This window comes from Solea senegalensis, linkage group LG21 (genome assembly GCF_019176455.1).
Source record: "Solea senegalensis isolate Sse05_10M linkage group LG21, IFAPA_SoseM_1, whole genome shotgun sequence".
NCBI lineage: Eukaryota > Metazoa > Chordata > Actinopteri > Pleuronectiformes > Soleidae > Solea > Solea senegalensis.
Genome location: NC_058040.1, coordinates 7,361,879 through 7,377,738, shown reverse-complemented (window position 1 = coordinate 7,377,738; position 15,860 = coordinate 7,361,879). Strand labels below are relative to the sequence as shown.

The following is a 15,860-nucleotide window of genomic DNA, read 5'->3' as shown; positions in this document are numbered from 1 at the left end:
AAACAAACACATAAATTCTCTCTTACAACTACCCCGCTTCTGATATGATGAAGGGTAGCGACGAATCAGTAAAAACTGAAAACATGCTGACTGCATTTCATGACAGTGCATGAGTAAATATCAGTCCAGCAATGATTTGTTTTCTTCATAAATCAAATTAAATTAAATTAAATTAAATTAAATTAAATTAAATTAAATTAAATTAAATTAAATTAAATTAAAACAAATGTTTCACATTCTGGAAAATACAGTTATCATATTAGCGGTATAGAGTAATCTGAGCAGATATAATATAAAAACAACAACTAACTAACTTTACATCTTCGTTCTTGGAATAGTAACATGCCAGAGTAACAGCACATTGTGATCTGGAACAAATGGAACAAAAAATACTTATTTTTTTGCTTTGGTCTGGCCTCTTCTACGGCTCCATCGTATCTACAACTGACTATGAGCCAAATCCCATTAGCGTTATTGCCGCCACCTGCTATCTGATAACGTCGGCATCAAGGGAGGGCAGAGTTTGGTCATATTGATCTTTCAACATCAGATTACCCAGCCTCAGGATGACAGCAGAGTCAAACCTTATTTGAAACTGTACACCAAGGAATCACTCCAGATACACATAGCAGCTTATTTTAATATTATAATAATAATGATAATATAATTTATAAAGTGTTTACACTGCAATCACATATTGACTTTTAGACCTTTTGATGCATCATAAAAGGAAAAAGAATTAGCATTAATTACAACATTAATAATAGCTCAGTTCTGTCACATTAAATGTTGTAGAAATGCCACCAAGCATCGTCAGAAAACTTAATTATGGACAAATTTGTTCTAAGATTATATAGGGAATAGAGTTGAAATGGTCAATTGTCTAAAGTGGGTCCCCATATAAAAACACTGTGCTTTTCATTGAGTGAAATGTCAAAATGTATGCGCTGTTTTGCGTTCAACGGATATATAACTATATAACTACTATACCTATTTCAAACAGTGACTCTATAGATTAAATTGTTGTTAGTCCAGCTAATTTGTTGTTGTTTTTTCATTATTACTTCAGCATGTAACTATTCAAGGTTAACTACTTTGAGTTAATTAGTAATTATTTCATGTAGAATATAGAACACATTCAGACAGGCTAATAAAATGATGAGACACAGAAAATGGCTGACGGACAAGAAAACAGGTCTAATAACAGGGTAATACTCACATACAAACGGCAGAAACAGATAAAACAAGCAAATAATCTGACGAAGAACTATTAAAATGTCACATTTACATAGTGGGACAGGTGTGACGTGATTGGAGATGTGGAACAGGAAGTAAACCAGGGGAAAATAGGAGACAGTGCCATCTGGTGGGCAGATGAAGAATAACAGCGGATATTTTTTTGATTTCTTTTTTTTTTCAAATGTATTTATTTATTTATTTATTTATTTATTTATGTGTGTTTTTGCGCAGCGTAAATCAAACATAACAGCCACTGTGTTTGTGAATGAACCCCTTATATTATAATATATCCATGGTTGTCCTGTTACACATATACATGTAAATCTTGAATGGCAAATGTAAGATTTTAGTGTATTATCATATTTGTGATTTAAATTCATCCTGACATAAGTAATGATGAAACCATGAAGAGAGAAAATCCAAACAGTTTATTTACAAACACAATACCAGTATAAAGAATGATTTGGAATCAGTTAGGAAAGAACTGTGTTATACTGTTTATAACCTCCATTCTGCACATATAAGACACTTATATGTCTTTACAACATTTCAAAATTATGAAAGAAATGTCTTAATCAAATCTCCCAACACAAAGGGGGAAATGAAGTGTTCAGCCAAGCATGAGAATGACCAGTGACGACCAATGAATTTAGTTACCATAAAACCTTTTGCAAGTAGTCATTAGAAACCAAACATACTCGGTGTTAAATGCACAATGCTTTCTGGAGTGCAAACTCAATATGCACAGTTCAATGGGGGACAGTCAAATAATTCAAAAAATCTTCATTTCACAAAAGCACAGGCATCATCGTTCTTCCATCTTCAAACAGCATCCACACTGTTGTACAGCTCACTTTTAGGAAATCCATTCATCTTTCCCAGAAAAAGTTTGTAGTTTTAGTTTAATACATCTCCAAAAGCACTGTAAGATTCAGTCAAGGCTTCAGTGTAAACATATTTTAGTGACCGTTGAAGCAGGTGCACACAAAGCCAGCTACAGAGTTAAGTCATGCAGAGCAGTACGTGATTATGAGTGCATGATGTTCACACTTCACTACTTTCAAGAGAACACAAGCTGCACATCTTTAAAGGCTCTCAAAATGTAGAATCAGTTTTTTCAAGACATCAACTAAGATTTAGTTTGATTTTTAATGTGAAGACAAGCAAACCACATGGGTGCACTGCATATCATGTATAGAGGGGCCTGATATCTCATAAGGCAGCATGGCTTAAGACATGAATGACAACAAGAGGTTGGGTCCATCAGCAGTGCTCAGATTGGATGGCATGAAAAGTCACTGCAGAATGTCTGTCTGGCTTTGCCATTGTGAAAGAAAGAAAGTAAGAAAGAAAGAAAGAATGAAACAAACAAACAAACAAACAAAAACACCCTTGCTTCTTCTCCTTTCCCCACCACATTTTTAACCAAAACAATCAAATAAAAATTTTAATTGGGAGGCCAATGAAAACAGGCCTTCTAATAGTGTCTTAAAATATTCACCTAATTAATCAGGTGAATAGGAAATAGATTACAAAAGTAGACAAATGGATGTTACAATGTCATTTATGCCTATTTTCTTTTTAAATTATAAGCCTAATGTCAAGGTTCAGGTTGTGTTTATCAGAAACATGAAAAGCTGCCACACCCACACAGAAGAAGAAAGTAGGGATGAGGGAGCACGAAGAAGCCCACAATTGCCCCCATATTGGCATAAACATCTTGTGCAATATTAAGTAGAAAACAAAACCTCTGTACAGAAGAGCCACTAGAAAACTTCACAGAAACAACATCACTATGAAGAGTACTTTTTTTACATTAAAAACAAGCATCCTATTGTCAAATGTAACCAGAGTGATTTGACTGAATAAATTAACAACTTTAAGGTCCAGTGTGTAAGAATTAGTGACTGTAGCATAAGGAGGACTCGTCCGCAGATCTCCATATGTGTGTCAGGGAATTATAGTGGCCTTCGTTTGCCATTTGTGTAGGAAGCTTCTATTTCAAATCACAAAATGCATATCTGGCTGGTTTGAATTGTTGTAGAAACATGTGCTGCAAGATGGTGGCCTTTGTAAAACAAGGCCCTTGTTTAAAGTACATATAAAAGGCTTATTCTAAGGCTGGAAAAACTTAACTTTTTCTAAAAAATGATTTTAAAGTGATTGCACACTTATACAAACATACTCCTGTATATTAAATTTCTACCAATAAACCCTCTTAAACGTTACACACTGGACCTTTAAGATACACATCTTTAACAGAAGTACACTGGTAATTGAAGCAAGCAACCTTCAATGTGTAGTTGAGTCAGTGAGTGCAAAGAAGTATACGCTCCAGGCCAACTCTTCTCCGGAGGAAATTGTAATTTGTCAAATTCACCAAAAATAAAAAGATGGCAGACAACCCTGCTTTTAAATAAAAGGAACTAAAGTTCAAATGTTGAGGTTCCCCGTTGAAGCAGAAGAGTGAGGGATCACGTGCACTGCCCCGTGTGTACATGGATGATACCACGAGTATGCATCTGAATGAAGTTGAAAATTTCATGAGGCATCGCATGGAAGCCCGGCCGTGGCTTGACATTGTCGTAGTAGTGGTGAGTGATGAAGATGCCAGAGGGGTTCATGGGAAATCCCCAGAAACCGTAGAGGTGGACCTCTTCGCACATCTCCAAGGCGGCGGTGACGAGCATCAGGCCGCTGCTGAGCCGCTTGGCCCGGATGCCCTGCACCGCCCAGAACCGCTGCACGTTAAGCAGATACTGCGGGTGGAAGAAGAACACGCCTCTCTGGGAGTCAAAGTCATCCAGCATGTACTTAACTCTGAACGAGACGTCTGTGTTGCGCGTGTTGTAGAAGGCTGGAAGCACCACTGAGGAGTTCTCGTAATTCTGGAGCACTTCATAAAAAGGGCGCCGCCATTTCTCCAGTTTCTGAAATCTGCAGCGGGGGTGAAATGTTAACAGACAATAAAAACAAAAGACAAGAACACACAAGATCTGATTCCTCACTGTAACCCATATTTACAGTACCTCTCAGTAATTATGCTGGGATTTACTGTCACCAAATCTGTTTTAGTGCCAACATCTTCAGAGTACTTGTCATTAACGGGTGGTATGTTGCACCTGCAACAAGAGAAAACAAATTGTGAAAGCCGGCCACTGATTGGCAGAGAGTGTCGTCACTGGAAAAGTCATGAGCAAGACGTCCGAAACAAGAATCAAACCGAACAATGCCAAACTGTAGATCAGTTCATACAGTGTTTTAGTTCCAGCTCCAACACACCTGATTCAAATGGTCAGCTCGTCATCAAGCTCTGCAGAAGCCTGATAACGAGCAGTTCATCTGAATCAGGTGTGCTGGAGCAGGACAACATCTAAAACATGCAGGGCAAAGTTCCCTGAGGACCAGGGTTGGGAAACACTGAGTTAAAAATACGTAAGAATACCAACAACATATGTTAATCTCCAATATTTAGCAAGGGCATTTCTAAAGTCTTAATATTTAACAGATGAGTCTGGTGTATTTAGCGACAGCACTGCTGAAAGCCAACGATTCACTATCCATTCCACTGTATTTTAGTTCAGTGATGGAGTCTGTGCTCCGGTCATGCAGGAAGTACTGAACTAATCTGTTTAATTAACTGATTCTAATGATTCAGTACACCGAAAACTTTACCAGTCACTAGTTTGTGCCATTTGTGGCACTTTGCAGTCTCACCATTAGGTGTCACTAATTTTTACACACTGGACCTAATTTTAATTATTTATCATGGTCATTTTGCAGCCTCACAAAAATCACCAAATGATTATATTCATACCTGAAGGCAAAATCTGCTGAATCGATTTCCTTTCCACATTTGCTGTTCTTCAGGATGCCGCCGTTTCCAATAACAGCACATTTCTTGTACTGCGATTTGGAATAAGGCATGTCCTGGATCAAACAGACAGAAACAGTTTAAACATTAGTTTTAGATAAGACAATACTTAAAATCAAATGGACGGCACCACAGGAATCTAACTCACATCCGGGAACATCTTGAACACCTCCGTGGAAATGGGAAGGATGCCACTGGTGTCCACCTCGTACCTCAGCTTGGTCCCTGCAGGAGTGTTCCTCTTGGTGGTGAACAAAAACGAAGGCGCATTACAGCAACGAGACAGAGACATCCTTGAGGGGAAAAACACCACAGAAAAAAATTCTGAATCAGTTTAGGCTTGGTGTGTGTGGCAGCACAAAGACAAAAGGGCTTCACACCTGTGTTGTGTTTACCCTGACGTTACCTCCATACTGGGCCTCATGCACTCCCCACATCTGTGCATGTGAAAGTTATTGTTATTCAAAGTCAACCAATTTATTTATGTAAGATTTTTTTTTTAAATTAAAACATTATTTTCTGATTCATTCATTAATAGAGAACAGCTATTAATGCTTATATAGGAAATCTATGAACAGCTATGTAATAGTTTTTTATTTAAAATAACATTACAGGCAATGTAATGCAGTGTTTAAGCTACATAAAGCCACTCCTTAAGTCAGAGATAAAAATGAATCTTCAGTTAAATCAACAACCTACAAATAGACTTGAGTGATGCTACATACAAATTACAATTTACTTGAAAACAGAAGTGTAATTTTCTTTGTAAAGCCATGTGGTTTTTTTTTTAAATGTTGATTGTGATGCTGAGCAAGAACAATGGACATGTTGTTTTCCGAAATACCACACATACAGATTTATTATAACAGAACAACACAAACTACAGACATAATGAAGTCATCCAGATGTGTACATTCCCTGTAGACACAGAGTGATGCTCACTTGAAGTTGCTTGCCTCCTCCTTGCTCTGCTCCCACTTACACACCTGCAGGTTCCGCCACCTCTCAAAAAGGTCGGAGGTTTTCACCCTGGCAGATAGGCAGAGAGACTTGTGGTATGAGGAAGGATACCCATGGCCATGTACTTTCCGATTAATGTTTCTACAAAGGCAGTAAATGTAACAAGCATCAAAACAATTACTGAAAAGGACGAGGAAAATTGCAGTGATTATCACTGGATCTAAAACAAAGGCAGTGGCTTCATCAGTGTCTGTAAATAGGAGTCCTTGAAATGTCCTTCCTTCTGAGATGATGGGGAGATGTGATTAGCTGGAGGCGCCTGAGTGGCACCATTACTTTGACTGTTTGGCAGAGTGACAGCAGCTGCTCTCTGCCACAGCTAGAGTGGCTCACAGCGACTCATCAAGAGCCGGAATGTGTTTCGACAATTTACTTTTACTGCCTGAAGGATAATGCAGAAAAGGTCACTGGATAATGTTCGTATTCATACCAGAGGGAATATGCTGCACAGATTGCTTTGAGCACAACTGGCTGCTTGTGGAGTGAACTGAATCTGGGCAATAATCCTCTGAATTATGTGACAACAATGTATCGTCTGCCAGGTCATTGTTGACCAATTTAAATACCTCTACATTTTTTAAAAATATATATAAAAAATAACTATATATATATAGTTTGTTCATTAATTTTTAAAAACATATATATACTGTATATATCATTGTGAATATATTGAGGCAGTGAATATTCCCTCTCGCTTTAAAGGAAAGAAACACTCACATTGTCAAGACTTTGACATCCATAATCTCCTGCCTGAGCTCCCTGCACGTAGTGGAGTTGTAGTCAAAGGAACCTTCATAGCTTTCCAGATACCTGATGGGATAGAAACAGTCATCGCCTGCCTTCACGTCTCTCCTCAGACACAAATGAATCAACAGAGTTCAAAACAACAGGCTGTGGGGAGAAGATGCAATATAAACATAAAAACAGTGTGAAAGAACACAACAGAGCAAAAATGTATTTTTAGATTTCATACAAAATGTTTGTCGTTTGACTATATGAATAGAATATCATAATAGCATTGTGGGATGGGTGAATGACAGAAGTGATGGAGCTGATTTTAGGCGTCACACACAGGAGAGTACAATAGTGTTTGCTGGACACTGGACGCACCAGATTATGTTACATCTTAGTCTAAATCAATGTTACGCCGGGCAAAGAGAAATAATACATCTCATATTTTCACTCGCTGCTCTGGTTGTGATGAGAACTTGCATGATTTAATACTGGAATTGTTTAAGGTATATTCGTTTAGAACAGAAATAAATAAAGGTTGTTGCTTGTAAATGATGAAACGTGTGTAGTATCTGAAGGACATGAGTATAAAAGGGTCTGTCCTTCAGTGCCAGGCATTTGATTTATGAAATAATGAAGCTAATTATATAAAAGTAATACTATGTCATTTGTGCTGGATACAATAAGTGACTTAACGGCTGATTCTTGATCATTTTGATACACAAACACAGATGGCCATGCAAACCATAAATGTTTTGGAATTAAATATTTTCATTATAATCATAATCTTAAAATAATCAATTGAACCACTGAAATGGTGACATGAACCATAAAAGTAGACAAAATTAATGTTTTCAGTGAGGTGGTGTGACTGTGTTTAAGTAAAGTTAGAGGATTTGTTCACTCATTAAGTTACTGTTTGTCTAACAATTAATTGAAACAACTAATTTCTTGCCGCACAACATTATCTTTACATGCAATCTGTGTGTGTGTGTGTGTGTGTGTGTGTGTGCTGGGATCACTGGGAAATATTGTTATTTGGAAATGATATAGATCAAGTCAATGCACCATTATGTTGCGATTACTACATATGGCCACAGATGTCGCTGTTCAGCAAGACATTCTCAGTCCTCCTTTGGTTAAAGTGTGTCTTGCTCCAGTTTAGATTCAGTATTGTTTGCTTAACGCTTGATTTTGATTGATATTGTCTGAATTCTGTACAGATAAATTGTGCACATAATTTAATGTGATTTAAACAAGGTGACTAATAGGAAAGGGGTATCTAAAGTAAACTAAAGTATCTGCATTATCTTACTGTGCAGAATGTTGACGTTTTATGTTGCAACCAGATGAATATTCTAGTATGTACATGTTGTTATATGAAGAGTTCTGGTTTGCATGTAAATTCAACCTTGGCTGGCAGACAGACATGAGGCAGTAGATATGTGGAACAATTATGTTAATGATTATCTGCAATCGTACCTCTGTAAAGGGTTGTCTCACCAATCTATAATTTATATAAATTATAAACCCATTTGTGGGACTGCTGGTGCTCTACAAGATTTTATTTCAAATTAACCTCCTCCTAAGGAACAGGCCGTATATGTCAAAACACATTTGCGAACTGATTAAATGGCGTTTACAAAGATGGATGAAACATGTTTCCTGTGGCTGAAGATGTAAATGAGGTGAATTTAAAAATGAAGGGTGATGATTAAATAATACAATGAGCATCACAGTGGTGGGATGAAACTGGTTGTCTACATCCACCTGATGATGCAGGATATTTCTGAGGTTTAACTGAGACGAGCATCTGTCTAGCATAATAACTTTAGTCATGCTTGTTTTAGCTAAGATGATGAAACCTTTGCAAGTGTTCTGTGTTCAGTTCCGTGTCATTCACTTGATGAGATGAATTTTATCTCTTATGGCAGCATAAACGTTAACCAGCTGGTTCTAAACCAGTCCAGGGTGAGAAGGACTAAACAGCATTTTACCATACTGACATCCTCGATGAGGATTGGAAGCTTTGGGGGGGACAAAACTCTGACACATTCTTGTCTTCTTGTAACAAGGAAAGTAAAGTAGAAAGGGGGAGTTGATCCAGTTTGCAGAGAGAGAGGCAATGCAGATGTGAGAAGGGGAGATTGCAAGAGCAGAAAAAAGTGTCCACACTATGTACATGGCATACACACAGAGCTGTGCAGAACACATGAGACACGGGTTGAGGAGGACATGGCATTTGGAAATGGGTGCTGGATGGGACAGAGCGGTGCGAGGCGAAGCCAGAACATCAACAGGAGACTGTGGTTCAAACCAGCTTCTGGAGGGGATGGGTGGGGTTTGGGGATCTGGGTCGAGGTGGACAGGATCAGACAACATGCAAGAGCAAATCTGAAGTGCAACCACCACTGAAAAAATATGAGAGCTTATACCTTTCAGACTAATGAAAAAGAAAGAGGCATTCCTGGGTTTCAGTGAAAATACTAGAAAAGAAATGCCTTTAAACAGGCCTACCTTTGAGTGCGTTTTTTTGTCTTCTTAATGACAGCTAGGCAGGGTCTGAATATTATGGCGATCTGTGAATCAGGCTGAAAATTCTGACGGAAACATCTGTCAACATGCAGACAGGTTAAGTTAGAGTTAAATATGTGACGTGGTCCTGCGACAGTATCTTCCTAAAACCTGCAGATTTCAAAACAAGTAGAAGTGGAAAAAGAGTGTTACTTGTTACTTTAAATGTGCTATACCACTTTTGTCTACAGCATCTGAGGAGATTAGTAGGCATGCAGGGCTGGGTCGTCTCTATGATGTCTTTGAAACTTGTGTTTCCTCTGTCTGTCTCTCACACTCTCTTTTCTCAGAGGTGTTGTGCAGTCAGTCACGCTGGAAAGGTACCTTTTCCTTCCATTTCTGGCAGGCCTCAGCGATCCATCATCCGAGAAATTAACTGGACCGGTCCAATTTCCTGTCTCGTCCCCTTTGAGTCGGCTAAACTGTTGTGCACTAATAAGAAAATGAGTGAGTTTATTTAGAGATTTATTATCCTCATTGTGCAGATGTCAAACACATACAACCAAGCCCATGTGTTCACTCACACAACTCAGTCACACACAGACATATATGTATATATATATATATATATATACATTAAGGGCGGACCAACTTTGGCCTAAAGAGAACAGTCAAAATGTGGCATCAAATGTGTTCGAATGAATTGTCAGTTCATGACAATATGGATTGAGTGATGATTCAAACATTCATGCTATGCAATAACTAGTCCACAAGTGTTCGACTTGTAATATATCAGAGTAGCTACGATTCTCCATATCTCAGAACACCTCTAAAGGAAGAGATGCCAACAGATTTGCCAAGTGTAGCTACAATAAAGTAAAACTTAGAATGCATTAACTCAGCCACATATTACTGATTAAATACATTAACACATGATCAGTTTAGCTGCCAATTTACATGCTGTTCAGACAGTGAAAACATGTGTTTTATGTTGCCTATGGCTGAGAAATGAAGTGATAGGTTTCAATTTTGTCAAGTAATACATCAACTGTATGATCCAGCAGAGCCATGTGACCCATGTTACACATTAAGTTCTGAGTGTATTGACCCTTTCTGCTCAATCACAGTCAGAGCAAACCATTTGGTGCAGCAAGTTCATAACCCTCACATTTTTCTGAGTGAAGACAAATAATCCCAGAGAGACAGGGGCACTGGTATGTTTAGAGTCTGTTTACAATAATAAACAAAGTCCTCTTCAAGGTTCAGTCTCCTTGGGGTAGATCGAGTGGAACACTTCATAGAATAAAGCAATAAAACATATTTCATTTTGAGAAGCTGGCAATTTTATACAGTTTTGTTACAAATCCCATGATAAGACCTACATCAACAATGCAATATTCTGAATGTATGTCAGAAAACAAAAAAATGTTGCTATAGGGGACAATTTTCATGTTGTGAATTATTGGTGTTCACAACATCAGGACATGCGTATATGGTTCTTACTTTTTTTTTGAAAAAGAACCATGCATAAAAACCTGGATTTCAAGTAAAGGAAAGAAAACCATATGCCAGATTTAGCAGAAAACTAAATCTGTGCAGTGAGACTCAAAATTAACAAATGCTTCCATGTTCATCTTGATGGAGAACATGTTTTGGACAAAAATGGATGGTTATGAGCTTATCATGAGATTTGTAATAATAATAATGATAATAAGGAAACGTATAATTTAAACATTAAAAATCAAAAGGACAGGGGCTGTTTTTACCTTGAGTTTTAACAGAGGACTCATGTTTAATACATCCAAAGATCTGTCAGGGGTGAAATTTCTTCTTAGCTGACTGATAATGTATTCTTGTGTGACTAATTTCTCTGAGAGCTCTGTGGGAGTTGTGCTAAATAAAGAGCCTCTCTGGGTGCGTAATGTGAGCGAGCATTCATCGTGGAGAACTGATGTGCAGGCACATCTGGCTTTGCTGTAGAAGTGCCACTTCAGCATCACAGTGGAACACTAGAAATCACCCAAAATGTTTCTTCCTCACTTGAGGACAGATGTCCTTCACACAGAAAAGCAGTGGCACAGTTGAGTCACCCACTATATCAACTAAAATAGATCACCAAAGTGCCTTTGCCTGTGGGCTGATTTCTAGCATGTAAAGATTGTGCAGCACTGATATCTTCTAATATTTTGCCATAATAATCATCCTCATGTTACTACATAGATCATAGATCTTGCATCCAAATGTTAAGAGCTCATTCATTTCCTAATAACTCAATTTGAGTCTAAAGTAATCCTAGCATTAGATTGAACGAAGAACAGGCACAAAGTCGCTCCAAAGCACTAATCAGGTTTGATTCTGCCCTTCAGCTTTGTTGGCTGTAAGGATGTTTTTAGATACTGGATCTGTGGCTTTGGTCCTTTGGTAAAGGCTGCAGATACATTGATCAGATGACCACTTAGCCGACTGTATGTCCAGTATCTTGATCAAAACAGGAAATGAACTAATGCAATCACCACTCAGTCTATTTTTTTGGTTCCTCTTTGACTTAACTTTTACAAGTGAAGTGCTGCAACTTAGAAATGGTGGTCTCTATCTTTGTACACACGTCTTTCAACAGACATGTAATATGTACAAATAAGTGTTAATAAGTATAAATTGTTTACATCATGTTAAAGTGCCAAATATGTTATGTTATAGTTCATTCCTTCATTCTTTTGCTTCAAATAAAAATACATTTGAAGACATCACGTTGTCCTCTGGGCAGATGGGGCATACATTCATGAGGTATTATATGTCATAATCAATCAAACATAATCATTAGTTGATAATGAGAAAAACCACATGCACTTAATTCCAAAGCCACAACAACATGTACTACGTGCCACCATTTTCAGGCAATATGATCCATCAAAACACCCCATACAAGACTATATTCTCCAAACTGATGTCAGTGAAGGCAGGGAATGCGACATTCAGTGGTCGGGTTCATGGTCCTATATCTATCAAATACAACAATGTCGTTGTACTTCACTGGACCCACTGGTCGTCCAGGATGACCTACATCTAAACTATAACACCCTGTAAGGCTTTTCTCTTGAAACATACAACAGACCTGTGTCTCAGGGCCTCAGACCTTCTGTCGATATGTCCCCAGGTCGGAAAAACAGACTGCATGGGTGTGGCTGGCAGGACACCATGTGGCAACAACAACTTGTCATTGTTTATGCTTGAAAAGATAAGATGACGTCTCTCTCGCTCTCTCTCTCCCTCTTCATCCTTTTACTGTGCTTCACACATGCATGGACACACACACACACCACATTCAAGTCTCTCTCTATCATCTCTCCTCCCCTTTCCCCCAACTGTGAACTGAAGCAAAATGGCTGCTGCTGAGTCCACTGGTTTGTGTTGTGTGGATCCCCCCAGGAACAAGTAAGAGCACAAGCAGAGAAATGTGCATGTGTCAGTGTGTGTGTGTGTGTGTGTGTGTGTGTGTGTGTGTGTGTGTGTGTGTTTGTCGATCCATGCATCTCACTGCAGAGATCCAGACCAGCCCAGCAGGGTGGGGGTGGGGGGAGACACAGACTAAGCTGTGGGAGCTTACAGACTGCAGCACATATATGTTTTCTCTGATAGAAGCATATATGTGCTGTGAAATATCCGGCAGATGAGGTTTCCTCATTGTTTTGTTATTGTTTGAGGTGACATTTGGGTGTTTCATCTCATACATCACCTGGAGATCAAACATCTCAGCTTCTCAGCATCTGCTCGTCTCACACTGAAATTTTGTGAAGGATGGGGGTCTTAATCAAGGGAGGTAATTGATGTTTGAACTGATGAGTAGACTCAAGATCCAGGATTTACTGTTCCTGTTGCACAGGTAATACAAAGCTCTGCAGTGGCTGCAAGTGTATTGCACAAAGATTTAACAGGGGCTGATAAGAAGTACACATCTTAATATTTGTCATGTTTCTATCTGTCATCATCATCATCATCAGCACCAGTAGCTTTCAGTAGCATATGATAACCTGATGCTCTGTAAGATGTAGGCTACGTCCAGTCAATACGGCAGAAACATGAAATCAAATTGGGGAAAAAGAAAAAGGAAAAACATTACCATATACAGCTGCAGCACTGTGTATGGTATGAATGTGATGCCTCATTTTCAGAAAAGACCAAAAGAATAAATCCAATGGAAACTCTCTCTATGCCACTGGGAAAGAAAGATGGATGGTTAATTGCTATTGTTCTATTCAGCCATGAGAGCTTGTTTTCCCCATGAGCCCCAATACGCAGCCTGCATTTATTCTTCAAAAAATCACTCATGAATGTTGATTTCAAGAAAACTGACCTATGAAGGCATGCTTTTTTTTAATCATTAGTGTGTTTAACACTCTTAGCTACATGCTGTGCTATGAATGACCACCATGAAGCAGAAATAACCAGGTCTTACCTCTTAATGTAGTTTTTGCCATAGAGGATCTGCTGCAACAACGTGACGAGTCCGAATGCGCAAATAAATATGAAACAAAGAGATCTGTTGCCGAGTATGTCTTTACCCGACGATGGGTCGACGTATCCCATTCTTCGGCGCAGCATCCGGAGATGACGGTGACACCCGCTTCTCAGGTGTCTCTCTCCGCTGCAGTCAGGACCAGGAGCGCAGGAGGCTCGAACCCGCTGGGCTTGACATGGTCCATCACCTCACTGTGCTTCACTGCCTTCACGGCATCGCATCACTGCTACTGGATGATACAAACCTGTATAAATAAAATCCTTTATGTAGATCTAAGTGTGTGTGGAGTGGACTCGATGTGCTGCAGATAGTATAAACAGGCGGATTGGCAAACGTGAAATGTGGTGCAGTAGTGCGGTCGGATGAGGGCGATCCAAAAATAACTCAAATTTAGATTTTCCAGAATCAATCGCGGGATGATTAATCGGATAAAGACGTGGCATCAGTGCCCATCAGCTTTAAACGCGTTCTCCCCCCTTTAAATAAAAAGCCAATATGAGCTGCGACAAAAGAAAAACATCCACCATGCTTCCTCTCAAATCTGGGCAAAGCTGCGTGACCGAAATTTGAAAGGAGGGGGAGGAGGATGCGCCTTTTATCATCACCAGCATCAGCAGCAGCAGCAGCAGCAGGGACGCACTGTGTTTCACTCTGATGTACTCAGCCATGTCAGCCAATGTCACGGTGTCCTTCAAGATCCAGTGATGTAAATTGTTATTCAGTTTTTCATAAAGCTAATTAAATGTAAAAGTCCACATATTTCTGCTTGGCAATTTTCTGATATTATTTTTTGATAATGTGTCAATGCCTCAAAAAAATCACACTTGAAATAACCTGAACTATCCATTTAACTCAGAGTATTTTGAGGTTTTCAGCAGTGACATTATGACAAATCAGTGAATATTTTAAGACCCATTTCTAGTCACATTACTGCACATTCTTTGCAAATTTGATGAGCTCACCCAGAGCCGGCCCAAGGTATAAGTGAACCAAACAGCTGCTTGGGGCCCCAATAGTGCATGGAGAAGATAGCTTTAGCTATATTTAGATATGTAAATAGTGTTTATATTATATTAAGTTATTTGGTTTTATTTCATCTGAAAAACCAAATCATTAAACTGGTTAACTTGTTTAATTGGAGTTCAGTATCACCACATTTAGTGCTTCACTTTGAATACGAAAGTGTAAATTAACACAAGAATACACTTGTGATTTTACTGCCCTTTAAGGTAAAAAATAAAAACAAGAATGACCCTGGTGATAATTTATGTAATTTGTACTGTTACGTTTGTATCAATAATAGTCCAGCACTGGCTAATCCAAGATGGTGGGAGGTTTCCCCCCCAATCAAATTCAGCTGAGGGCCTCATAAAGGCTTGGGCCATCACTGAGCTCACCTCTAAAGATTCTTCAAGTCTCTTTCTATGTCTGAAGTGTTTGGGGACAAAATGTCACCTGGTAAATCATAAAGAGTATTGTCTGGGAGCAACAGCTGCTGTGCGGCCAGACAATTTTTAGGATTTGTTTTGTTAGTCTCTTTCTTAAACATCTTGTTTACCTGGATCTTGTAACGTCAGATATCGTCACTGATATTTGAATTCCTGTAAAAATCTCTTCTGCATATTAACCTATTTTTTGTGCCATGTAGTTTGTAGAGCATGCTGAGCAAACTAGTCCATCCATGTCTCTCTCAGTTTATGACTGTAGGGCTGGATTCATTCTTAGGCCAAATGCAATATGAAGCTCTTCCAGCATGTTGGGTCTTTCCTCTGGCGCCACCCCTCCTGGTTGGATAAACACAGATTATCTCTCTAAAGACAACAGACTTCAGTAACTCCTTATGACAGAAAGGAGCAATAATTATAGTCCAAGCACCTAATTCCAGCTCATCCTGCTCCAAAAGGTGATACTGGGCAACACGCCAAGTAGGCTCATCAGTGCTTTGCGTCGACAGTGTAAATCTTT

General features: G+C 38.9%; 1 protein-coding gene across 4 annotated transcripts; it reads right to left on the bottom strand.

Annotated features, from left to right (window-relative positions):
* Positions 1-1,652: 1,652 nt before the first annotated feature.
* On the bottom strand, positions 1,653-14,472 carry st8sia5 (ST8 alpha-N-acetyl-neuraminide alpha-2,8-sialyltransferase 5). Of its 4 annotated transcripts, none has more exons than XM_044012298.1 (9): positions 13,833-14,472; positions 9,764-9,871; positions 9,383-9,478; positions 6,851-6,943; positions 6,056-6,214; positions 5,262-5,406; positions 5,057-5,169; positions 4,269-4,361; positions 1,653-4,176 (listed from the first exon to the last, which is right to left on the bottom strand). In XM_044012298.1, exons 1-9 carry the CDS (start codon positions 13,976-13,978, stop codon positions 3,714-3,716), a joined length of 1,416 nt encoding a protein of 471 aa, XP_043868233.1. In that variant the 5' UTR covers positions 13,979-14,472; the 3' UTR covers positions 1,653-3,713. The 4 variants fall into 4 exon arrangements, with proteins under 4 accessions (XP_043868233.1, XP_043868234.1, XP_043868235.1 ...); XM_044012299.1 differs by having other exon boundaries at positions 6,056-6,142; XM_044012300.1 differs by lacking the exon at positions 9,383-9,478 and having other exon boundaries at positions 13,833-14,471.
* Positions 14,473-15,860: the final 1,388 nt, after the last annotated feature.